This window comes from Apteryx mantelli, chromosome 1 (genome assembly GCF_036417845.1).
Source record: "Apteryx mantelli isolate bAptMan1 chromosome 1, bAptMan1.hap1, whole genome shotgun sequence".
Classification (NCBI taxonomy): Eukaryota; Metazoa; Chordata; class Aves; order Apterygiformes; family Apterygidae; genus Apteryx; species Apteryx mantelli.
The window spans coordinates 5,189,825-5,216,233 of record NC_089978.1 but is presented as its reverse complement, the minus strand read 5'-3'; the positions used below and the strand labels follow the sequence as shown (position 1 = coordinate 5,216,233).

The 26,409-nt window shown below is 46.1% G+C and overlaps 1 protein-coding gene across 1 annotated transcript in view; it reads left to right on the top strand.

Annotated features, from left to right (window-relative positions):
• Positions 1 to 26,409, top strand: part of PAK1 (p21 (RAC1) activated kinase 1) — a 65,779-nt gene that overhangs the window by 15,392 nt on the left and 23,978 nt on the right. The window contains exons 2-4 of the mRNA XM_067289610.1: positions 17,320 to 17,530; positions 23,639 to 23,739; positions 25,143 to 25,290. Coding sequence (XP_067145711.1) covers positions 17,341 to 17,530; positions 23,639 to 23,739; positions 25,143 to 25,290 — 439 coding nt within the window. The 5' untranslated portion in view covers positions 17,320 to 17,340. The remainder of the gene's footprint in view (positions 1 to 17,319; positions 17,531 to 23,638; positions 23,740 to 25,142; positions 25,291 to 26,409) is intronic.

The window sequence follows — 26,409 nt, the reverse complement described above, 5'->3', positions numbered from 1 at the left end:
TGTGAACAAGAAGTTGGTTAAATAAAAACACTTCCAGCAACTGTTCCTTAGATTCTCAATAATGCTGGTCAAATGCCAGGGATCTGGAAATAGAAATTAGCTGGTGCTTTAGAGCAGTTCATAAAGAGTACTTTCATTCTGTAGGGGAAGCTCTGATGTTCTGAAAACTCGACTTTTCATCAATGGAGGAAAAATAACCACTTCTATTGTAAAGTGAAAACTTTAAATTCTTTCAAAATGTCACAACTTTATTGAAACAACTTTTTGTTCAGGTAATTGATTTTCTAGGAAAATGCTTCTGTGAACTACCTGCAACTTTTGTCAAAATACTGCTTTACGGGAAGAGATTCCGAATTGCCTATATTAATAGGGGTTAATAGTTTGCAGGTAGATACCTGAAGTTCCTGAGTGGCAGCAAATAGTTGACATCTGGCCTGTCTGTGCAAGAAGGAGAAATTTTATGTGTGCTGACAACACTGAAAAACCAAAACAAAATCCCAGCATTAAAAAAAAAGGCCCAAACACCATCCTGTGTTTTCCCCCCCTCCTGTGCCTCCAAGATCACAAAATAAGTTGGTGCAAGAACCGGGTCAAGAACTTGCCTCTCCTGAGTACCAGGACTGTGGTTCACATATTAAAACTCAAAATGAAGGCATTGGAGCGTTGATCCCAACTCTCTCACTGACTTTGTGTTCAAGGTTGTCACTTACCAGCTGGTTTTATTTGCCTTCATCACTAACCTGGGGCCTTGGATGCTGCTGACAAAAAAATCCAGCTGCTTCAAATAAGGAGTTAAAAATGATCCTGGGAATGTCTTTCCCTTAAAGGCTCCCTGCCACTTTTTGTGGCCTGTAATCACAGAATTAGTGAGGTTAGGAGGTACCTCTGGAGGTGGTCTAGTCCCACCTTCCTGCTTAAAGCAGGATCAGCTGGAGCAGGTTGCTCAGGACCGTGTCCAGTCAGCCTTTGAGTATCTCCGTGGATGGAGACTCTGCAGCCTCTCTGGGCAACCCGGTCTGGTGTTCAAACACCCTCACAGTAACAAAAGCTTTTCCTTATGTTGAAATGGGCACAAACTGAAACACAAGAAACTCCATTGCATCTTGTCCTTTCCCTGGATACCACTGAGAAGTCTGGCTCAGTCGTCTTTACACCCTCCCATCAGGTATTCGTACACATTGATAAGATCCCCCCTGAGCCTTCCCTTCTCCAGGCTGAACAGTCCCAGCGCTCTCAGCCTCTCCTCATGTCAGAGGCTCCAGTTCCTTGATCACCTTCATGACCCTTCCCTGGGTTTGCTCCAGTAAGTCCATGCTTTTCTTGTACTGGGGAGCCCACAACTGGGCAAAGCACTCCTGTCACAGTCTCACCAGTGCTGAGTAGTGGGGAATGATCACCTCCCTTGACTTGCTGGCAACACTCTTCCTAATGCAGTGAGGATGCATTGCCATAAGGGCACGCTGAATGTTGTGGCATGTTGAACTTGTGTGTGAGGACCCCCAGGTCCTTACCTGCCAAGCTGGTTGGCCCCCAGCATGTCCTGGTGCCTGGGGTTGTTCCTCCCCAGCTGCAGGACTTTGCTGAACTTCATGAGGTTCCTGTCAGCCCATTTCTCCAGCCTGTTGAGGTCCCTCTGAATGGCAGCACAAGCATCTGGTGTATCGACCTCTCCTAATTTTCTTAGTGTCTGCAAACTTGCTGAAAGTGCACTCTGTCCCGTCACCTATCATCTTTTCTTTATGGAGAATTCGGAGCCCTCCGTGTAGTGTTTAATGAATCAGATCTCTGAACAGTTCTTGAAAGTAAGTTGCTGTTGGCTGGGGGAAATGAGACAGAGATGAAGTAACTTCCCCAAGACTGAAAGCTTTTAATCCTGTGGGTTATGGCAGGAGACTTCATCTTTATTATTTGACCCTCCAATTCCTTGAAGCTCACATATTTGCTCTAATACCAACTTGTTCCCCATGCTGTCGCTGTAGCAGCTTGCACCAAGTATCACTATACAATCTTGCTTGTTGGGCAAAAGCTGGACAGGGAATGCTCTCTAGGGTAGGGAAATCCAAGGGTTAGGTGGGTAAAGTGTGGCAGAAGAGTGAGGGAAAAATCTGGTTGTAATTTAAGAGTATTGCAAAATAATATATATTTTTTTTTACGTAAACTGTGCCCCAGAGGAAGTAGAGGCATCAACTGAAATTTTCTCAATGCTTTATCTGTGCCCCCCTCCCCCCAAACCTACACCCTATGCATAGTCTAAATCTCTGGGGTAACAGATGGTGTTAAGAGGGGGAGGGAGAGAGAGCAATTTGCATCTAAATAGCTGAAATAAGAGGGTCGTGTCCCAGAGACCAGCCCCACTCACCTGCTGTTTAAATCCCCCTGAGAAACGGGCAAACATGCTTGGTTTTTTTAAACGTCTGTGTCAGCTGTGCTTAACTCTCTAAAGCATGCTGTCCTAGAAAAGCTGCAAGCCTGCGTCTATTGCCAGATTGATTCTGTTCCAGCCCCAAAACTATGAAAATATTCTGGTGCCACTTTGAACTCATAAGGATGTAGCTCTTTGGCGAATGAGGCTGACAGCTGTGTCTTTTTTTTTTTCCAGCCCTCCCATCAGAGCTGCTGCCACCGTTGGGTATCACAATTAGCGTTGTGCAAATGCTGATGTTTTAGAAGGGGCGCAAAGCAAATGTCACCTTCTGAGTCAGCTTCGTACTTGTGTGACCACGAGTCGGTCTTCAAAGGTGCGCTTGCCCTCGTGTCTCGCTGCCCTACGCGACAAAGTCCTGTGTTGGATTTGTGTGTGTAGGTGAGATGGGGTTTGACCCTAGTGACCAAGTCGCAGCATGGCAGTGATTCTGCAGGCCTGTGGCATGGTTTAGTATTGCATTATCACGCTTAATCCTGCATGTGCGTGAAGCCAAATTACTCCGACTTTCTGACTGTGTACAGACAGGCATTGTAAAAATTTTCCAGCTTAAACCAAGACCTCATCTCCACTTACAAGAGCTGCTTTTTAATGATTTTATCCGAGTGTATAAAGGTCTAATGTCATCTTGTGGAGGTGGGGAGGAAGAGAAACACACACACCCCTCTCCTGTTTATTCATGGAGACTTTACTTACGGTCTACTTCCTATCCTAGCAGCAGGGAGTAAGCTTTAGTCTCTTCAGACAGAGCTCCTCAATGTCTGTGGCTGTACAGACCAGTAATAAGGAAAGTCTTCCCACTCTGTAATCATGTGCTCTATCTCCAATAGCATCCTCAAACCATCCTGTCTAGCTGCTAGCCTGTATTTGAGGGAGGCAGGCTGTGGAGGAGGCAAGAAAGCTTCATTACATTCTTACTCTTAAACACCAGGACGAGCAAAACCTGTTTTCACCCACCAGTTCATTGGACTTACACACTCAAGTGCTAAAAATAAGTACTGTGGGGATATTCCAAAGGGGTTCAGGAACGTTGTTAGTTTTGTCTGTTGGCGTCTTCCTCCCCTCTGAGTAGGCCACAGCCATGAGGAGTTTGAGTTCAGCAGACTTCAGTGCTCAGCAAGATGTGGAGTGGTGAAGGAGAGGGCTAGGTCCTACCTCTATCTCCTGTGGAGTCACCTGGTGGAAAAACCCTTCTGTAGAGGAGTATTCCTATTTGTGGGTTTGGAAGATCTTGACTCTCTGGCTTCTTTTTTCACACAGGCCTGTAGGAAAACGCAAAGGGAAATTTTTACGTTAACCTCTTCTGAGTTGCCCAGCCCTCCCTCCCACAAGTGTCATGAAAGAGGAAACGTTCTCAAGAAGTGTCTTGGTTTTCTTTTCTCTTTTAATCCCCAAGTGTATTTCCGTATAGTGAATATCAGTACCTGAATGACCCATATGCATGAGGTAAACATGGATTTGGGCAACTATCTCATTGTTTATAACCCTCTGGATTTTGTTTTTGTTTTTTAATGAATTCAAGTGAGTAAAGATGAGATCGGGTGTATGTATACTTACAGAAGTAAGCTAGCCACTGAGTAATACCAAATAATACCAAACAAATGACCCTTGTGGCCAAGAAGGCCAATGGTATGCTGGGGTGCATCAGGAAGAGTGTTGCCAGCAGCTCGAGGGAGGTGATCCTCCCCCTCTCCTCAGCCCTGGTGAGGCCACATCTGGAGTACTGCGTCCAGTTCTGGGCTCCCCAGTACAAGAGGGATGTGGCACTACTGGAGCAAGTCCAGCGAAGGGCCACAAAGATGATGAGGGGACTGGAGCATCTCTCTTATGAGGAAAGGCTGAGAGAGCTGGGCCTGTTTAGCTTGGAGAAGAGAAGGCTGAGAGGAGATCTTATCAACGTGTACAAGTATCTGAAGGGAGGGTGTCAAGAGGATGGGACCAGACTCTTTTCAGTGGTGCCGAGCGACAGGGCGCGAGGCAACGGGCACAAACTGAAACACAGACACTTCCATCTGAACACGAGGAGAAACTTCTTCCCTGTGAGGGTGACAGAGCACTGGAGCAGGTTGCCCCGAGAGGTGGTGGAGTCTCCTTCTCTGGAGATATTCAAAAGCCGCCTGGATGCAATCCTGTGCAACGTGCTCTAGGTGACCCTGCTTGAGCAGGGGGGTTGGACTTAGATGATCTGCAGAGGTCCCTTCCAACCTTAACTGTTCTGTGATTGTGATATGTGTGTACTGTGCTTTATAGCTTTTTATAGCTTTTTTTTTTTTTAAGATAGTACTTTTTATCTTTTGAGGATAATTATGCTTTCTGAATTCTTAAAAGATACTTGCTTGCTCTCTGTAAGTAAACAAAATAGATGAGTTACTTATATATATGAGTGGTGCGCAGGCCGTGAATTGAGCTCTGCCTCTGCACCACTGCTTCTCTCTTGAAACCCTGCGCCTTTTGCCGTCTTCTCTTGGCCCCCAGGTCAGGGACACATGCGCTTAAGAGGCTCTGGCAGCTAAGCTGCCGTGCGTTGCTGGCTTCTATGGATAAAACGTTGTTAAGCAGCAGGGCCCCACAGAGCATGTGAGAGCAAATCCAAAAATGAAAGATGCTTTTTGAAATATTTCTCTTTTTTTTTTTCTTTTTTAATAAAAGCATGTGAACTGTGCAGCTGTAGGAAAGTCACATACTACTTTTTGACAAAGGAGGCCAAGGATGGAAATAAGAGGTAATAAGAAATCCCTTTAAGGCAGGCTTTGCAGGTAGTGGGGAGAACAGGAAAATTTTATTTGTTGGACTGAGTTGAATGCCTTTTTTTTTTTTTTTTTTAGCAACTTAGCAAGTGACTGAATAACATTGGGAATCTTTAATTCTCTAATTTCCTGGCCTTTCCAATTGGGAGAGGTACCTTTTATGCAGAAAGTACCATTCTGTTAGCTTTCTTTCAGTTGCTTTCTGGGTGAGAGACTAAAAGATTTAAAAAAAAAAAAAAAAGAAAAGAAAAAAAGAAAGAAAGATTTGTGTTGCAGCAGAACCACACCTAAAGTAATCCTCAGGATAATAGGATTATTTGTCTGATTTTTAATTAAAGCAGAATTCTAACTAGGCTATTTTTAGCATACATTCAGCTATGGATTGTTGTCGCAGATCTAATTGCCTCCTAAATTAGAGATACCAATATTCTAATTCACCCTTTCCCTCTGAGGACACTGGTATTAAGAGAAAGAGTAAAATGATATGTAAATGATATACAGGCATGCCTAAATAGCAAACAGTGTTTAAAGACAGTAGCCAAAATTGAAGTCTTGTCTTTACCTAGGATGCCTTGACAGAGAAATGACAAATTGATACTTCTCTGGATTTATTTATTTCTCTGTTTTGACAGGTCATTTGAACGCTTAGAAATGTAGTCTGAGGAAAATGCCAGTAATCTCAACCTTTGAGGAAGGAAAAGGTTAGTGAATCTCCAAGGAAAGAGCGAAAATACAGATGCTCCTTGGGGGAGAGACTGTTAGGAAGCAGCTGAGCAGGGCTGGAGGCAATACCTCATCCTGGATCTAAGCTACAGGCTGTCTGCTGATAGCCTGAGATACTAAAATGATGGACTTGGGGGTTGGTTTGCACTGGGCTGCTTTTTGAGAGCCCATTTCAAAGAGTCCTGGTTTGGGATTTGACCACTTCTGCTTGAGATATCTCAGTTCAGCCTTCTCTGAATGAAAGCAGTAGGTTTTTTTGGAGATTTTATTTGTACCAAGCAGCAAAACCCTCTGGGAGTTTCAGGTATGGGGATGTAAATTCAAACCCTGTTGAAGTTGAAAGCATTTATATTAGGCTCAGATCCAACTTCTGTCTTTAATGCTAAAGGGACCTAGCGCAATGACAGACCACAGATTTGGATGTCTGTTATAATATTTTAATAGAGCAACAGAGACAGATAAAACTTGGAGGCTGTGGTTAGGGTAGTATATTTTCTTAGGTCCTCAGATAGACTAGATAGGTCCTCAGATAAAACGAGGCAACAGTGAAGTGTGTTCAGAGAAAAAGAACGCAGTTACTTCCAACCTGAAATGACTTTTCTTAAAAATAAAAGCAGCCAAATAGAAATACCTTGGGAGGCCATGTTCAGCGCCTGCAAACGCCGGCGGTACAAGAATACCAAGGATGGAGGAAAACTCAGCTTGAAGGGAATGACTGGAAAGCAGTAGCGGAAAGAGCAGCCTTCTGCTTGCGAAGGAGAGGATTTGCTTAAGCCGTCGGGTTCTGTTCTGTTCTGGATTGATTTGTGGGATCTCCCTGCCCGTAGTGAGCATATTTCGCCTCGCAGAATCCCTCTGCCGGGAGAGGTGTACAAGAGCTGGAAACGGGGCGGTAATGTGGGGCTTGCTGCAGCGGAGGTACGAACGGGAGCGGTAGCGAAGAGAGAGGCGGTGCACGCCCGAGGCAGGGTGCAATGCCGTAAGGTGGACAGGGCGAAATCCGTTTGGGAAGTTCCTCCTGGGTCTGATCGGGGACTGCCTTTGAGATTCCCTGTGGGCTGCGAAATAGCTATTTCCAAAACTGCCTGCCTTGTTTATAGCTGAGGTTTATAGCAAACGGAGCTGTTTAAAATTTTGAATTTAAATTGAATTTAAAAAACTGAATTAAAAATAGCTCATTTCGCACTCTCTTGCCTTGGATTTGTGATAGGAGAGACAGGGATTCTGGGCAGGTACCATGGGGTTTGCACCGAGGTGAGAATTGTTTTGTATGCCTGGACCCTGAGGAAGCTTTGGGGCTGGGGTATTAGCAGGAACTTCTACAAGAGTGTGCTGGGAGTGAATGTCCTTGAATCTTCATTCCTGGAATTAAGAAAGGATGATCAGAAAAGTCTGCGTCTTGATCTGCTGCATGCTGTGCTCTAGCAGTGCGGCTAATTCGTGTGCTGATTACCTTAGCAGGAAGTAACAGTGGGACTTCAGCAAGGGAGGGAGGGAGCGCTGCACTGAATAAAATGCTTTGACCCGTATTTCCTCCTAGATCATCAGTGTTTAGATGCCATCTTCGTTTTGGGAAACCAGTGAGTGTTGGCTAACGCTTAGAAAAGGTACCAGACCACCTGTAGAGCTTCGTGGCCGCATGGTAGTGACCACGCTTCTAACAATTTTTAGCATTTTGAGGAGGGAGAGGAGAAGCAAGCAATCTGACAAAGCAGTCTTTGGATAAATAAAACACGCGTGCTGGCGGTCCATTCATCACTGAAGTCCCAATTCTGCTGAATTTGCAGGTCATCTTAGCGTTGCTGCTGATTTTGTGATGTAGATGCCCATCCGTTAGAAGTTGGATTGAAAGAAGCAAGTCATTGCTGGGGGTGCTGGCAGGGCTGCGTACGGAAGCTCGACCTGCCTCAGCTGCACTGGGGTTTTTGACTCCAGCCGACGCTGCCGCTTCACGAGGGACAGCAAGGTTTACAGAGGTAGCAGCGAAGATCCGCACGTCTCACTTAGAGCTGCTTAGGTAGTTGCGGCAAGAACACTGAACGAGATATGTGCCCCGAAAAGTCCTGCGCCACAAAGTTAAGGAAAACCTTGCGTACTGTTTCTGGTCCTGTTATTAACCTCTGCTCCTTCTAGTTACAGAGTCCTTTAAAATGGACCCAGTACTGTAGTGATGTTCTTATGATTTGCTTTTATTCAATGGAATAAAAATAGCTCAATTGGCTCGTGTGCCGCCTTTAACTAAGGGAGAACTGTGTCGTAATCTGTTGTGGAAACAGCAGATCCTTTGTACCAGACCTGCGGAGCTTTTCATTCTCTGCTTACCAGCAGTGAGTATGATTGGGATCCCTGTAAAGGTGGTGATAAAATGGCTGATGGTACCTCCTAAAAACAAGCTCCTGCTCGTTAAAATAAACGATGATGACTCTTAATGGACCAGCGAATGTTCTGCAGCCCATTTGGTAAAAGTAACAAAGTTTACTGATGGGAGATCTTGCTGCAGTGTAGCAGTTGCTTCTGTGCATACTGGGATTATAAACTGCGTACAACAGGGCATTTTGCTAAAGGGAGTATTGTTATAAACACAGAGCTAGTGCTTTATCTACTGTAAAAGCTAAGCTGTGCGGAAAACCTAAGGTACTTCAGGCTTTTTTCATCTTGCCTTTTAAATGAACTGCTTTTAGAGCATTAAATGTGTCATCATCGAAGGAATAATCATTGCAGACTTGAAGCAGATCTGTGCATAATTCTTGAGTTGTTTTGTCTCTACCAGTTGTAAATTAGCTCTTTCAGTTATGGATCTCTGCACTTACTTTCCATGTCTCTTCATTCAGTTGTCTACAAAACCTTGTGTTTGATGCAAAGCTCATTTTATCTTGGGAAAATTAGTCGTTCTGCCTCCTTCCCCAGCTTTGAAGAGGAACCAGAACTTTAAAGAAGCAACACTGAACTGAAGCAATTTGTGTGATTTGATTTAATTGAAAAAACACCGCCAGTATGAGCATCCTGGCTGGCAATTAAGGGAATGTGACAGATTTGCCAGTCTGTTACATAAGTGCTACCGAACACAGGGCTTCCTACTGTCATTAGCTGCAGTGAAGACAACGGAGCCGTACGCAGCAGCAAGCACCGCTCTGATGAGCAATGTTTGCGTTCCCAATTAGGGCTGAACTGTTGTGGCAATTCCCTCTCGGTCTAATTGAGGCTCTTGGACAGCTTCATCCGCTAATGATGCTTGTGCTTTGGACAGTGTGTCGTCTTGCTCTTTAGTTCTTCAGTCTCCCCGTGGGGAAGGAGTCGGGTGGGTTTTTCGCTGTTAGGACGTCGCTTTTCTCTTTGCAGCTCTCTCTTCGACTCTCATGTCCCAAGAAGAATTTACCTTTTACAGAACGGGTTAACTCCAATTTTCTGCAATTTCCGTGCTGTGTCTTTCTGCTGACCACTGCACCAAACCATCCTCCGTGCATTTGTTGACTTGACACGTTTTCTGACACGTGCCTTACCTCTCTCGTTGCAAATGTCACGTCTCTGCGTTGAGCAAGGTGCATGCGTACGCACTGTGTTTTGGCAAACGTGTGCGTGTTTAAAACTTGAGTAGGTTGTTCGGGATTAATAGCGCTCTTTACCCTTTAAAACTGCTTGCAGCTCCTTCAGGCAGATAGTTATTAGAAGTTGATATAATTTAGCGGAGTTGCATAATCTGTGGTTTACAGACAGCGTCTGCCTATCTCCAGACAAATTCCACTGAGAGCGCCTTGCGTAGCTCAAGTCCTCAGGATTGGCCCTCACGGCAAGGGTGCTAATCTGCTTGTAAGCGGTGGTGGATGACAGACAGCCTTTCCGTTTTGACGGGAGAGGTAGAAAATGAGATTTCCATTGGAGCTGAGCCATGGAAATGGGCCGTAACACCATCCTCCTAGGAATTGTTCTACCTCAGGGACAGCGGGGCTTAATTCTGAGCCCTGTGCTCCAGGTTCATCTTCTGGGTTGGATACCTTCGAATGAGAAAATTGATCAATAATTCCGTTACTTTCAGTGCTGTTGCTGCTAACGTGCCATTTCACTTAGAGCCAAGTAACTTACATGGAGAGCCGTGGCAGTGCATTTAGCTCTGTGTTTTAATATATTTTCTTTATGCTTCATCCAGTCACTTCCTATGGAACACAAATTTCCTCCTGGAAACCTGCTCATATGTGTTTTGGGTATGCTTTTTGTTTTAAACGTAAGAGGGCTTTATTTTTCCCACTCTGCTTTGCAAGCCAACTCCGGTCGCTACTTGGGCAGTCGAAGCCCTGCCGTTGCGTGAGCTCGAGTGGAATCGGAGCCGAGGCTGCTCCGTACCGCGCTGGAAAGAGGAGCCTGCGCCGACGTCTGCACCAGCAAACGTGCTCGTTCTGGCATGCCGCTGGGGCAGGGGAGACGGCGTCTCTCGAGATGAGGAAAGAACGGGGATGATTTGTGGGCTGAGAACTTTCAGAAATGATACTCTGGGTTCCTTCTGTCTCAGCGCGGATTTTTTTATTTTTATTTTCTCTCCCGTGGATGCAGTTTATTTCTCTTGGGCTGTATGAAAGTGCCATTGGAATGGGGCAAGCGTCCGGTCAAAATCAGCAGGCTGCTACGCAGGGATAGGATGAGCCACAGCTGGTCTCCACAGTCTCTTGAAGCTGTAGCTACCTGGCTGGAAAATGTGAGCTCATCGTGTCTTCTAGTTACTTGGGCACAGCAGGGCATCGATTGTGAAATGGTTGCAGTGGTTTGTTTGGCGCTGCCAGATATTCGTCATTTTGCATTCTTTTTTTTGAGATATGGCAACTATTTGGATGCCGATTGCTTTTGCCTCCACAGTGAAACCACTGAAGATAAGCTGAAACGTGGCAATTTAAGCTGTCGTTGCTTCTCTGCAACGTTGGATGAGAGGCTGATCCTATGGAAGGAACTTGACCTGCCTTAACGCTAGTGAAACCCTCCATGCATCTGTAAGAGCAGTCACACATGGGCCCACACCAAAGCAGCTGGCAAAAGCTGGACCTTAGTTATTTAAAACAAAACAAGAAGAAGCTTCCCTTAACTTGGGCAAAAGAACAACTCTGCACTGTTGCTAGGAATCAAGCAGTTATAATTAGTCCCTTCTTCTTTAGAAGCGTATCTGTGCGGTTCGATGGGTTAGCATGAATGTCTGCCCAGGAAAAGGCTCCACAGTTCTGCCCCAAAGTGGTGCCCGCTGTGATGGTGACCATGTCCCCCTGCAAAATACAGGCTGGCGAATCTCACCTAGCAATTCTTGCATTTAACTCAAACAGTTGTGGCTGAATTATTATTATATATATATATATTTAAAGGACCCTCCTGCCTTTTGGCTTTTTGGAATTCCAGGCAGTGGACTCCTCCTGCGTTCCCGTTGAGTTGTGACTGGCCAATTAGTTTTTACGTCTAGCGCTATCGAAATAAAGCTGGCAGCGGAGCAAGACCGCAACCAGCAGTTGGCCATCTGCCATCAGAGTCTCTCTCTCTCTTTCTTCCCCCTCCTCACACCCACCCGCTCCGGTGGTGGTAGTGCATGCGTTCGTCTCTAAAGGGAGGCTCATTTTTAGTGATTTTGTTGTTATTTCCTTTAATTTAAGGATTTCATCTGTATCTTTAGGTGTTGACAACAACTATAACGGTCCAAGAGGTAAATTCTGAAGACAGATGAGTAAAACAGTATTGTTTTCTGTATATATATATATTTAAACTTTATGAAATGCTGCTTTTCCCCTTAGATGGGATTAGCTCACATGTAAACGTCGGGTTTGGACTGATGGCCCGTGACTTTTTTGTTCGTTTGTTTAACTGGCACGCTTGCCCAGCGCTCAAACACGCAGTAACCGGCTGGGGAATCGATCCGGTCCTACCGTTACTGGTTTTAATGGTCTCTAAATGCCATGAGCAGTCTGTCCTCCCTCCGGATGTGTGTGTTGCTGCTGCCCTTTTCCGTGACAGCGCATGTCCCAGATCCCCTCCTCCGACTGAGGACATGTGTCCTGCCCGCTTTTCTCAGGTGGAAGCACGTGAGGCTCGGCCTGACACTGCGGCTCAGTCCCGCGTAAAAATAACGCGGATGAAATGAATGAGCGTCTGTTCGTCCTGTGTCGAAACCCGGCCGGTAAACCGAGACGGTGATTTGCTTCTGGGATTGGGATCAAAAGCGTGACACACGGGCAGGGAATCTTTGCTGCCTGCAATGTGTTTGAACAGAGCGGAGGCCGGCCACGGCCCCGGCCCCTTTCCGCCCCCTCCGTGCGGGGAGGACGAAGGAGATTTTAACCGTGTGCGTGTGTGCGTTAGCCACCTCCAGCCGGGGGGAGCGAGGTACGTGTGAAAGTGTATAGGGAACTGGCGCAGACAGAAGATGCTTGCGCTGATGAGGATCAACTCAGGTAAAGATTAAGACCTCCGGCCCCCTTTTTGCGGTCAGGCCCCCCTTTCTTCACCCCGGCAACAACAGAAAAGTACCATTTTGTGAAAGTGTACGAATCGCTTTTGCTGGTAGGCAGAGGGGGGAGGAAACAGTCGCTGGAGCGTCTCCCTGCCCCCTCTCCTGTTTGACATAGTTTATTCATCTATAAGTTGTAGTGAGCGGCTTACAGCCACTGTCTTGCCAGACTGCATGAATTATAGATGGCTCTTTTATGAGTGTTCCTGTTGACTCCGGCAATTAGTATGCGTTGGACATAGTTATCGTTATGGCATCTACTGTAGCGTAGGTTTCAGCTCCTCTGACTCTTTAATTGCTTTCTGTTTTAGCAATCAGTCATTTGCCTGTCTCGCTGAAGAGTGGAAGGAAAACACAAGCAGCTTCGCAGAAACTGGAGTTCAGAGTAGGGCATCAGGCTTGAAACGATCTGGTTTGCCAGAGGAAAATGGCATAAACAGAGGATCCGTGGTGTTTTTTCTTTTCTTTCCCCTGTCTGTGTGTGTTTTTAACGGCAGAAGGCTCCGTGTGTGTTGGGCTCCCACTCTGCTAGGTGAACTGCTAGGGAGTCTGTGCCTGTTTTACAGCAAAGTTACAGGCCTAAAGTTCATGATTTTGAGTTCTATCTAGCCGTGCGCAGATCTGTACGTGTCTGTGAACCTGAATTTTTGGACGTCACTGTTGGCACCTGCGGGTGCTGCGCCCTGTTCCAGTAGCTCCGCTTGCTCCGTCTTGGACTGCAGAGTCTTTTCCGAACTCTCTTGTCCCCTTGCTCGCGGTTGTCCCTCACCCTTTCCTATCTGCCCGAGTGTCTTGCAGATAGTGAAAGGAGAACGTGTCCGGTCTGTTTGACTGGATTGAGGTTGGGGTAATCTAATTTAAGTGAGGGGCTTTGAAGGCCACTGTAATTTGACTCATGGCTGTCGTGGGTTGTAGTGGATAATAAAAGTTATTTTAATGAATACTGTGTGCTGAAAAAATCCTGGCTTCTGACTTTCCAAGTGGCTGCAGAAACAACAGTCCTAGATCATGGCTACGTCTTTCTAGTGATGTCCGTGGGGTTTGGTTTGAGAGCTAGTATTTTAATATATAGTAGTCGAGAATAACTGTGTCTGTATCGAGAATGTATTCCCTCATCTGACTCCCCCGGAAAAGTTCATGCGCTAATTGCTTCCGTTGTTCGTTTAATCGTGACACCGAAACATAAGCGAAATTTTTGGGGAGAGCTGTGCGAACAGCGCAGTCCTGCTGCGAAGAAGAAGAAGAAGAAGGAGAGCGGAGGCCGGTGACGCTTTGCATTCTTGCGGGAGCGGACCACACAGAGCCGAGTGACTCATTTCGGTGTCAGAGCTCCGATGCTGCCCTGCTTGGTGAGGCAATTGCCTGCAAGCGCTCTGAATTTCGGCAGAGCCGGCACGAGGGAGGTGCTTTAAATCCTGCTTGCCTGTGAGTTGGCAGCAGATTATTTTAGGCAGGAAGGAATTTGCACAGTCAACTAGGCTATGGATGGGGAAAGCGGCTGCCTCCGTAACGGCTCTGAACGATTCCGTGCTGCGGGCCCTCATTTGTGCTGTAAGGCACTGGGAGAGGTGGATGCAATTCTGTCAGGGCAGGGCTTCAGCCACGTACTTTGTAGCCGACAGAGGCTTAAAATATAAAGATGTTGAGTTTGGGGATAGACCGTATCCCCGTATCATAATGGGAAGATGCCTGTAAGCACGTTCTTGGTTTTTTCCTTTCCTTCAAAAACATTTATGGAAAATGGCTTTTGGGAGCCCTCTAGGATGGGGCTGTCGTTACAAGTAATAACTGACGTAGAACCAGATCTCCTAATTTTGGTGGGTCGAAGGATTTTTCCCACCCCCTATCTCCAAACAGGTCGAGTACTTCTTGCAACACGCAAGGTTTTGATCTTCCTGTGCAACGTGCTCTAGGTGACCCTGCTTGAGTGGGGGGAGGTTGCACTAGACGATCTCCAGAGGTCCCTTCCAACCTCAAACATTCCGTGATTCTGTGAGGAAGAAGGTCCGGGAAGCTTAAGCGATGGAGGAGAAAGGAGAGGATGTACTGCAGGCTTTGACCACATGAATGTCGCAGTTCTCGAATAGGTGTAAAGGAATATTGTTTGCTAGAACTACACAACTTCTCAGCGGTTGCTTTCTCATTCGGGGGATAATGTAATGTAGCATAAAGGAGCGCTTGTCCTGCCAGCGTTTCCAGCCCTGTGGTAAAACAGTGATTCACTTGTGCTCGTATCCTTTCCAACTGAGGGATCTGGAAAACCCTCTTACACTGAAGAAACTGGAAGCAGATGTCCCCGGAGTTTTGCACTGAGCTGGAAATGAAGATGGTTATTTTTCGCTTACCTTCTTTCTTTCCTTTGCCCGGCACTAGGTCAACCTCTGACTGTTTTGTGGGCTTTTTTCTTCCTCTTCTCACTTTTTTTTTTTTTCCTCTAGCCCTAAACCACTTGCTATTCTGTTCTCTTCCTTTACCACCCTTCAGTGTGGCTTTGCATCTGCTCCCCATGCATTAAGCTTCACTTTGTCCCCTGCTTCATCCTGTGCCTCTTTGCAGGAGGTAGCAAGCACCAGTTCTCTCCTACCCTCCTCTCTGCTCTGCTGGAGAGGGATTTGGTGGCAAGGGAGCTTTTCCTGCCATCTCAGCAGCGCCTGCAACTCCTGGAAGGCAGGAGGCTGACTGGCAGGGGAATCCTTGAATGCTCAAACCGCGGGGATTCAACCCCCTCTGGAGTAAACCAGAGCGTTGCAGCAGCAGCAGATGCGGTGACCACTCCTGCGGAGGGACATTTGGCAGGTACACAGCTGCCCATATTAATTTTCCTGCTGCTTTCCCATTTGCAGTGTATCCCTAGCACCCTCTCAGCAATTTGTTTTCTGCTGGCTAAACATGTGTCAGTGCAAAAACCGCAGGTCTTGCGTGGCACCTTTGCTTGCTTCCTTTTTGGATGCTGTAGTTGTGCCGGTTCTGTGTCAATGTCTCCAACATGGCAGTGCGCAAAGACTGCCTGTGAGGCCTCAGGATCTCCATGTCACACAAGATTTGTCCTCACCAGTGGCTGCCAAATTTACCGGTTGGGTTTTAATTTTGACTTTTCTCCCCAGTGTAGAAGGGGGAGTCTTCTGCACCGCTTCATCACTGTCAGTCCAGCTGTCACTCTTACTCTGCTCCATTTTGCCCTGGAGAACGGTATGAGGAGGCTGAAGGCCAGAAGCAGTCGTGATGGGAGCGGTGCAGGGCACTTGTCAGAACACGCCCAGACAAATGTACAGCTGATTTCCATCCTCCCCACCCCCCAGATGCCAAAACTGTTCCACCGTTAAGATAAATACTCCAAATGCTAATCTGTAATTTTAAATCCCGTTGTGCGTTTGTGCTGGGAGGCGGAGAGGATGGGGTCAGGTTGCTTACAAAGCTGCCTGGGTCTGAAGGCTTGTGCAGAGCCATGTGGGCTGTGGACCACTGTCAACACTCCCATTTAAGAACACGTATGAAGAAAGATGAATCAAATACGTGAAGGAGAAGGTGGATCTGCAGACCAGCCATGGCTTGGCAGGCAACAGCTAGGGAACGAGTGCGTTCAGCAAAGGCTAGCAAACGTGTTGCTGCTGAGTGCCTTCTGCGGTCATCATTTGCCTTTCTCTACTCCATGCGGTGGAGGGAATTGGTACGCTCCAGAGGAGAGCGTGCCTGAGTCTGAATCTTGCCAGTTGTGCTGAACATCAGTATTTTAGCCCAAGACTTCCGTGGTCGTGGGATCTGCTTGGAGCGGGACCCAGAGTATTAAAGTCCGCTTCAGTGCTGTCCCTCTGAGTCCACCCTTTGGCAAAGCAGCTCCCTGGAAGCCAGCAGCTTTGTAACCCTTGCACAGAGCAGAGCACTTCGGAGTTTCCACCTTCAAATAATTCCTCCTGAATGAAATGGCTTTCCACGTGGTTTGTGGAATTTGGAAAGCTGTTCAGCTCCTCTTCCACCTGAACACAAGTTGTTCTTGCTTTGCTCTTTGTTCTGTACTTAAGTCCCAACTTTCTTTTGAAAACTTAATGCAAAGGATTTTCGGTTTCCAGAAGGATCTCGCTGCAGTCAGGCTGCCTCTGGAGTAACGCTGATCTCATTTGGGTGGAACAAGCTAGTCGTTGCAGAATAACGCCGTGCAATAGCTTCCTTCTCCAGTTTTACGCAGCAGGGATTATTTGTTTAAGGATTAACATATATGTTGGGGATTCAGTTTTATTTGACCTTTGCAACAGAACAAAGTACAGTCAACTTTCTGGCTGTACCTGGCTCTTTGAATTGCACTTTGAGGGTGCCGCTGCTGCAGGGGGGCCAAGGCCGACGTGGGTGCAGTGAGCGCTGCATCTGAGATGACCTGAATACAGCTGTGCTGCCTCCTGACCGGGTCTGCTGCTGAAGCAATTCGGCTGCTTTTTAGGCAGCGATGGAGCCCGAGCTAATTTGAACCTGCTGCGTCTAAGCTCTTTGAGTGCAGACCAGCTTGGGTGTCTCTGCGTCATGTTTGTGCGTCATGTTACTGCCCGTGCTGGAGCCTGATGTAAAACTTTTGATATGATTTTCAGTGGAACTAGCATGGGTCTGGGAGGCCTTGTTAGCTTAGGCATTTGGCTGGCTCTTCTCGGGTATCGCTGCTCTGCCCTGTTCCCCCAATCCCATGTTCTGCTCCATGGGATTACTAGAGAATTGGTTGTAGCCTAAAATAAGCCTTCCACAATAATCAATAACTCAAGCACTTAAACGTAGTCTTGTTAGTAGAAGTAACTTGGAACTTGAGTAGAATTTGTTGGGCTGATGCCTGGTCTGTGTTGATATAAGGTTACAAGCCAGTCTGGAGTTAGCGTAACCTGCAAATACTTGCGTGTGGTTAATTTGACAGTATATGAATCTAATAATAAAAAAAACAAGGCTTCTTATTTTTATTTTCTTTTTCCTATTCCTAGTAACGGCTTCTGCAACTGAAGATGTCTAACAATGGAGTTGAAACAGAAGACAAACCGCCTGCTCCTCCGATGAGAAACACCAGCACTATGATTGGATCGGGGAGCAAAGATGCTGGGACTTTAAACCATGGCTCAAAACCTTTGCCTCCCAACCCGGAAGAAAAGAAAAAGAGAGACCGATTTTACCGATCTATTTTACCAGGCGATAAAAGTACAGTATTTTGACTGTTCTTACAAACCTTCTCTCTGCATGTTGCTCAGAATGACCTTAGTTAAAAACCTAACACTTAATCATGGTTTAGTTTTTAGAAGATGGCTGGCTTTTTTCTAATATGCAACTGTCTTGATCATTTTGGGGAACACGAGCTGTTGGCTGTAGTTCTGTTTTCCTAATAATTAACTCTGCCGCAATTAATCCATCCTTCTTAATCTGTTTTGTGCTTCTTTTTTTTTTTTAATTACAGTAACCGCATCCCTGAAAATTGGGACTAGCTTTTCCCTCTCCCACCCCAATTTGTCCTTAATGATCTTGGAAAGTCATTTAAACGTTTAACTGACCTGCTTGTAGTTGGTGCAAAGGTGGCGTTGGCAATTCCTTTGGAGGGATGAGGAGAGGTTGTTTCTGTGTTGTTCTGAACAGCAGATAATTTTGAGTCAAGTATGTCTAACAGACAGTCTCCTGCCAGGACTGTTATGTTACTACAGGGTCTGTTGTGAAAAGCTTACTGTCAAAGGTGTAATTTCTCATCTTACTCTATTTTAGAGTTTGGTTCAGACATTGTCTACTTGCTGTAAAGAATAATCTGTCACTGTAAATTCTTGCACATTTCCTGGGAACCGAAGGAATTTTCTCCTGTTACAGGGACTACAACAGATGGAAATGGGGATGAGAACTGTGAACTGTATGTGCAATTCTAATTTTTAGGATCAGGATATTTTTAAAAATATATCCGTCATGTGAATCATTTGAAGTGATGTAAGGAAAAAAATCCAATCTCTAACCTGTGCTTTCTTTTTATGTCTGACCTATTTTTGGAGTTCCTTTTTCTAATGCATCAGCTTTTTGGACACTGGATAACTGAAGTGAAGTCTAGTCATCTTCCATTTCATGACCTTCAGGAGGGAAGCTATCTCCTTAAGTTTTGTTTTAGCTAAAAGACTAATTGGAGGGATAATTCCACTGATTTAAATAAGCAAGAGAGGCAGGGTTCTGGGGGAACTTCCTTTTCCACAAAATATTGCAGCATTCATTATTAAACATCTAATACCTTTGGCAACTTTGGTTTGTTTTCGAACACCAGTTTTGATCCTGCAATGCAGAAACCCAGGAACTCAATGTTAAAAGTTTGCGGGACCTGGGTTAGAACTTGCTGTTTTGAGTATTAATCCTAAAGAGCTGTAGAATTCTTTTGGTTGGCTTATTTTAAAGGAGTATGTTTTTTAAATCTTTAGTCTCAACAGTTGCAGAAAGCGAAGAAATCACGTGAAATTTAGAAGAGATTAAAAGGAATATAGCCTGAAATGCTAGTTTGAACTGTATTTTCAAGGACAGCTGCAAAAACGAACAGCTCAGGTAAAATCAACAGACAGACTGCCACTGATTTTAAGATGCCTGCGTTCACTGAAGGTAGGCCAACATGGCAGATGCTTCGAGACATGAGAGATTTTTGTTTAGCCAAGCCCAGCAGAGCCTTCTGTTGCAGTACACCTGCCCAAGCTAGAATGGTTGCTCCTGTCCTCTAACTCCTGTTTAGCAAAAAATGCCTTTAACACTGTCACCTTCACTTTGGACTGGTTGTTTTTCACCTAATGCGAACTTCTTCTAATCTTAGGATGGCAACTAAATTCCCAGTGCCTGCTGCTGCTTAACTATTGTTAGTAAACTTCCCAGGTGTTCAGACAGCGTGTCTTTTTTTGTGTGCCCAAAACACTTTGGATGTTGTTTGTTGGTTTGGCTGGGAGAGTTTTTTCCATTCAGTTAGAGCAGATTAATTTAGGGGAATCCATAACCTGTTGATTGGGCACAATAAGATCACTGTGTGCTTGTCTCACATTCTTTCTCTGTTCATCCACTGCTGGGCGTGGGATGCTGGGCTAGGTGAATGCTTGCCCTAACCCGAAGAAGCCAGTGTTTGGCACTTAACCTCTGTGTTGGGCTTGCAAAGAGGCTGCAAAAATCCAAAATGCTCAAGAGCTAACTTGGCAGGTGATTGTGGACTTGGGCTTCTACCCTGTAGCCTGATAGCTGCTGAAGTGATGTTGTCAATCCCTTTGGAGAAGTGGCAGCTCTTCACTCTGGGCAGTTGTGCAGGGAATACTGCTGGAGGTCAGACTTGATGACAGTTATTTTTTAGTCCTGCATAGTACCACAAAAGCATCGAAGTGCTGCTGTCAGTAGGGCTTTGGTTTCAGTGACTACAGGAACCTCCTCAACTCCTAGGGAGAGATGGGACCTACCTGGCAAAGTGGGGCAAGATCATCTTTGCCAGCAGGCTTACTGACCTAGGAGGGCTTTAAACTATGTCCATCTGGGGATAGACACCAAAGCCTGCAGATACTTGGGAGAGCAGGAAATAGGAGGTAGGGCAGATGGGACAGTGCAGCAGAGAAGGCTCTGCCATTCGCAGGATGACTGGGTGCCCATCTGAAGTGCCTGCACACAAGTGCATGTGGTGTGGGAAATAAAGAGGAGGAACTGGAAGTCCATGTGCAGTTGGTGAGCTGCAGTTCTACTGGGATCATGGAGATGTGGTGGGATAGCTCTCACAGCTGAGCAAGACTCTACGAAGGACGGGTAGGGAAGATCATGAGGGGGTTGTGCTTTATACGGAGGAGCAGCTCACGTAGGTGGAGTTCTGCTGTGGAGCAGATGAGAGATCTGTTGGGACCATAAGGGTCAATATTGGAGGGGAGGCCAACAAGAGGGGACATGCTGGGGGCATCTGCTACAGATTGCAAACGGGAGGTTCTCAGTGGAGACTCAAGAATATGATCTCATGACTCAAGATCGCAGGCCCTGGTCCTCATGGGGCATTCAAACATCTGCTGGAGGGCAATGCAGCAGCGTGCAGGTGATCCAGGAGATCTCTGCACTGCACTGAGAAGTTTTTTGACACAGATGCTGGACGAAGGGGAGTGCATTTATTAATCTGAATTTGAATTTTATGAATTTTATGCGTGGATATGGAAGGACTGGTGGGTGAGCCTGGAGCTGTTTGTGGTGCGGGTCCAGCTGCCGGTACTTTGGAATGCGTTTTTCCCTTTGTGCCGCAACTGTGCATGAGCAGAGCCGTGGTGCAAATACACGTGGGTCTAAACCCTGGCCCTCATACGTGCAGGGTGCGTACGCTTCTGCTAATTTGTGCCCCCCTGCTAGGCTGCTTTGTCCTGCCCTGTTTGCAAAACTAGGATGTGAGTTGGTATCCTGCTTCCATCTGTCCCAGGCTAAAACCAGAATCTGATATTTAAAAGCATGTTGGCCTGATACGGGTGGCTCCAACCCAAATCATGGGAGCTCTGCTTCTGTGTGATGCTTTCAAAACGAGTTGTGAGCACTCCGATTTTTGTAGTTGTGGCCCGATCGGTGTCCTCTTTGGGGACAGGAGGCAAGCTTTAGCTTGAAGTGCGCCACGCTCAGCTCCTCTGAACTTGGCCGAGCTCAACTGCTGCTTCGCGCAGGGGCAGGATGTTACCCACGGTTTGCTGGCGGTACCGATTTACAGCTCCAGGGAGCTCTTTGCGTGATGGTCACACTGCAGCGGGTGTGTGGTTGCCTCTGAGACAGGGCAGCACCAGTGGAGAAGAGCTTTCTCATCTCAGAAAGCTTCAGGATGGGCTCGCTGGCTCACTTTGCTGTTGGAAATTGTGCTTCCTAGTTGCAGCTCAAGTTGCCAGAGCATCGGGAGGAAGCTTCCCGACTGGCTGTTGTACCAGTGTGTCAAATGTGCTGCCTTTTAAATGCAAAGGTGATAAGATACTTGGGGGAATAAAGCGCTTGGTGGTAGGGAGGCCGTCTTAAACACATATTTAATTTTTATTTATGTGTCTCTTATTTAAGATTCTTTAGGATTTTTTGACTCATTGCAAGGCTAATAGACTGTGGAGGGGGATTAAGTGTTAAGTAGGGTTGGGAGTGCCTGTCTCTCTCTAATTCCTTTTAGCTCATACCTTCTGCTGTAACATAAATACCTACTGCAAAAAGCAATTATATTATTAATGTCTTAATACGTTTAGGCTTTTAGATCCTTCAGATTTCACATCAAAAGCTTCTGAAGTTCATTGTCCTGTGAGAATCCTGAAGGAATACCTTTGAATTCGTATGCCAGCTTTGCATGGATTCACATGATGGTGTATTCAGCTGGGCGCTATGAAACCCTGAGTGCGGCAGTCAGACAGTTTTAAAAAATATACAGAGCAATTATGGTTTCACCCACCGCAGCATTATAGCTAAGGCAAAGTGATTTTTAGCATGCGTTTTAGTAGCTCTCCCAAGGGGAATAAGGAGAAATGCAGAGGGTTAAAGAGCAGTGGGATACGGTTGCAGGACACTATAAGATAATGGGAAGAGTGTTAAGTACTCTTGGGCTATTAAAACAACATAAGTCGTAAGTGCAAAAAAACTATTCCTTTTTTTGAAGTACAATGTAGGCTGGTACTTAAACTCTCTACCTGTGTGTCAAATATGGACAGACACCTGGATGGCTAATGTGGTTACATTACTTAATCCTTCCAGAACTGTTTTTTGTGCTTTGCCTAACTGAGGCTCGTTCAGGCCATAGTCTTGTGGTTCGAATGAGTTTGGAGTCAGGAGCCAGCTCGGTTTGCTGGCCGAATGGATGCTGGAATGGCTGATAGCAGAGAAGGTTGCTAGGACTTGGGGTGTGCACCAGGATGCTTGGGAAGTCTGAACGTAGGAATCGAAAGGCGCTTGTGTGTTGGCTTCTGGATAGCGAGTTAAGGCTCGTTAGCTTTTTGAGAACTTTTTTCGGGAGTACATCTGAACCTACTGAGGGATGCTGCAGTTGTCCAGGACAGTATGAAAGTGTGCGTCATCCGTGCGCCGCTCTTGCATAGCGTTGCTCGTACAGATGCTCTCTGCTTCCTCACCTGAGCTGCCTGCTTCTAGACCGGAGCTGACACCTTACTCTTTGGCTTGGAGCATGTGACTGATGCTGTAGATATGACTATACCGTGTGGTTCTTCTGATAGCTTCTGCCAGCTTCTCTTTTCCTCTTGCTTTCCATCCCCTGCTAGTGCATGCAGCTTTTTCTGTCTACCTGCTAGATAGAGCTGCTTGCTCCTCCTTTGGCAGGCCTCCTTGCTGCAGATGCTCCATGTCTGCTAACCAGCAGCTGCTTCTGGTTCCTTCTAGCTTCCCGCTCTGTGATGGCTCCTCTAGTGTTTCAGCTTTCTCTCCTCCTTTCTTTGGCAACAGGGTCGCTCCTCTGTGATTGAACTTCCCCCATTCCCTTTGTTTGAAAGAGGGAATCGAAAACAATCTCTTCTTTCTCCATGTCCCAACCTGAGTATCTGAGTCTTCTCTTTCTCCAGAAATGGAGAGCAGTGCTGGAACTGTCACTGGAGAAAACAGAATTTGGCCCTCTGAGGGAAATGCTCAGTGTCTTTACACACATGACCAGGAGAAGTGTCTTAAATAATTGCAATATTGAAAATCAGCCGTGCAGGTTTCTGAAATACCTGTTTTTTGGCATTCATGTTGCCAAAAGTGCACTGGGAAGTGTCAGCTACAAAACAACTTTTATTTGGACTTGGATACAAAAGACAGCAGCTGGTTTTGATGACATAGGATGGAGGAAGTTAATTTATAAACGGTATTTGTAGTTAAATTTGTCCCTCTCTAACATGAGAGGGTGAGTGCATGTTAACAGCATATATTTTTTTTAAAGATTTTTTCATATGTTGCTTAAAAACAAATAAAACGTATGTCCAAAACTCCATGGCTCCAGTTACTTCCACTGTAGCGCTTTTAACTCTGACCTGTGTATGCTTGAGTGGGTATTTTAGGTGGATAGCGCTTGCGCTATTGAGTCTAGCTCTGCCAGTTGGTATGTAACTTATCTAAAATATCAGTTTCCTTGTCTTATATTTGTCCTGTGCTGTAGGACTCTGATTTTTGTTGTTCACTGACTGCAGCTGCTCTCAAATGAGGTGAATATTGTTTTTAACTTGCTGTACATCTGCCTCAGATTGAAATCCTGTGACTGGCAAAGTGGGATATGGTTGGGTAGGTAAATTGCAGGCTGTCATGGAGATCTTAATTCTTGATGGATTTTCCTTTTTTTTTTTTTTTCTCTTCTAGCCAATAAAAAGAAAGAGAAAGAGCGGCCAGAGATCTCGCTCCCTTCAGACTTTGAACACACGATTCATGTGGGGTTTGATGCAGTCACAGGAGAATTCACGGTAAGTGATTTGGAGGAAGAGAGAATCGTGTGGTTTTGCTTATCGCTGGGAGGAGCCAGGGCTTATTAATCTTTCATACAGTAATGCCGGAAAGGCTATTACCATCATCTCGTTTGATCTCCTTTGAAACACATCTCTAGAGGCCGACCCACTAATTCCTGCTGAGAGACTGTTTGTCGAACCTGGCACATGCCAGGAACTTAGGCTGCCAGCAAACTTTCCCTTTCCTGTTTTTTGGCTGCCGTGGACAAAAACACGGTCTATGTCCCCTCCCTTCCCCTCCTTTCCGCTCCCCTTCTAGAGCTGGATTAGGGCTGCAGCGTAGTCCGTGTCCTCCCGATGGAGCTCTGAGAGCTGCCCGTTAGGAGACAGTCAGCTGTGCACACCTGTTCATGCCAGAAAGTGCATGTGCTCTCCTTAGGCTAAATGGCAGATACTTCTATGCATTTTTTTTATTGACATGCAAATTATTAGGGAGACAGCATTGCATTTCATCATCTTTTTCTTCTTAATTTGATTGTGAGATAGGGTTTAACAGCAGCAGAAGTTGTTTATGAGCAAGCTGCTTATAGCTGTCTTTAATATACTTCTTTTTCAGGAACTTTGCTTTCCTAGCCTGAATCACGTGTGCGGTTATGTTTTGCATGTCTTGCCTCTAGACTTGCCCAAGTTAACCTGGATGTACCAGTTGGGCATTACCTCTGAGTGGTGCATCCGTCGTCCCTTTTGAGCAGGGAAGGTAACGGTGGTGGTAAAGGATCCCAGTGACCTGCTGCTTCATCTGCCCAAACTGTTGATCTTGCTTGTGAGGAAAGTCACAAGTCAAATTGTACTCCAGGTGTATTTTGATTGAAATGATGAGCCTGTAGTGAAATTCTGACCTCCACATTTGAGGTTAACATCGCTGCTGTCACATCTCTCTTTGCAACAGGCCCCAAACCACTATTACCAAAATACTCTAGTGCTACAAGAAGATCCAAATGAGTATTGTACATCCACTGTACTAGGTGCTATACAATATATGTTACTTCTGTAGTCACTCTTGGATATATGTAAATATGTGTGTGTTTTTTTGCTTGAGACTCTTCCTGAACTGCAGCATTGGGTCTGCTCCTTTCTCTCTTTAGTTTTGGTCTTCAAAGGATCTGGGGCCTGCACAGAGCCTGGAGATCAGAGTGGCATTTGTATATCCACATTTGGCATATGTGTGACTTCTAACAGAGACGGGGGCTGAGAAGATATCAGCCCACCACCTTTTTTTCCTCTTCTCTCTTCTTTTCTCCCCGTTTCCTTCACAGCGCTAAAAGTAACCCAGAAACAGTGTGACAGGACTAACGCGGCAGGTACGTGTGCTGTGAACCGTGTTAAGCTGACTGTGGGCTAACACAGTACATCTTCAACAGGGAATGCCGGAGCAATGGGCCCGTTTACTGCAGACATCCAACATCACCAAGTCGGAGCAGAAGAAGAACCCCCAGGCAGTGCTGGATGTGTTGGAGTTCTACAACTCCAAAAAGATCTCCAACAGCCAAAAGTACATGAGTTTCACAGGTATGTGGTGATCATCTCATGCAGCTACTCCCTCCAGCTTTTCATTAGAGTCACTGCATATGTCATACAGTCATGTGGATCTTTTGTTTAATCAACAAGTAGATCCATCTTTTCAAAAAAATTGGGAATGAGATTCCCTGGCTGCTCAGCTTCCCTCTTCCTTTAAGATGCTGCTCTGTTAATCCTGATGGCCAGCATAGCTGTGAAGGAGGAGGTCAGTCAACTGGCTAAATCCCAAAACACATAGGTTTTTTTGAAGCTTACAGCCAATACCCAGAAGGCAGATCCTGGAGTCCTAGTGTTGTGCCCCGGTGATGAAAACCTCTGGAGAAAAGAGGCAGCTAAATTTTGCACCAGCTTCGGTTTCTGGCTGGGTGTGGATGTTGCTTCACATGTGCTTGGGGAGAGGTTTCTCTGCTCCCCATGTGCTGTGATTGAGCAACGCTGCTCAGCTGCTGCATACTCGATAGCTGCTGGCTGGATTTCCCTATAAATCAAAGCTGCTGAGATTTTGTCGTCTTTCTCCGTATGGATTACCTGCCTGCTGGAGAATTCCTGCAGTCACCACTCCTTTTCCCTGTCAGATCTAACTCTCTCCCTCTCTCAATCTCTTCTCCCCTGCTTTGACCCTTTTAAGGGGATAGAGGCGTATCACCGGAGCTGGTGTTACTCAGGAAGTCTACAGGGATAAAAACGCAAATTTGCCCCATATTGCGTGGGTAGTAGGACAAGAAGCCCCACCGGTTAACTAGTGCGGTCCTCGGTTGCTCTTCCAGGCAGTTTTGGTGGCTGAGCCTGAACATCGTGCGGGTCTCAGGCTAGCTGCAGTGCCTTAGCTGGTGATTTAGCACAGCAGCTTTTTCTAAGCCTGTTGAAAAGGTTTGTGTATGCGGATGGATGACAGCATTCGCGCCCAGGTGTTGCTCGGGGAAATTCCACCCTCCTGCAGCAGGGATTTGGGGCCCCTGCATTTGTTTGCAGAATTTTCTACTCCCTTATCTGTCAGGTGTCAGCTTGCTCTGGGGACTTCCTTGTACTTTATTTGCTCCGGAAAAGTGCCTTGGGGTGCAGGGACTCCGAATGAGATCCAACCTGTAGATCACTCCAGGAGAACAACCC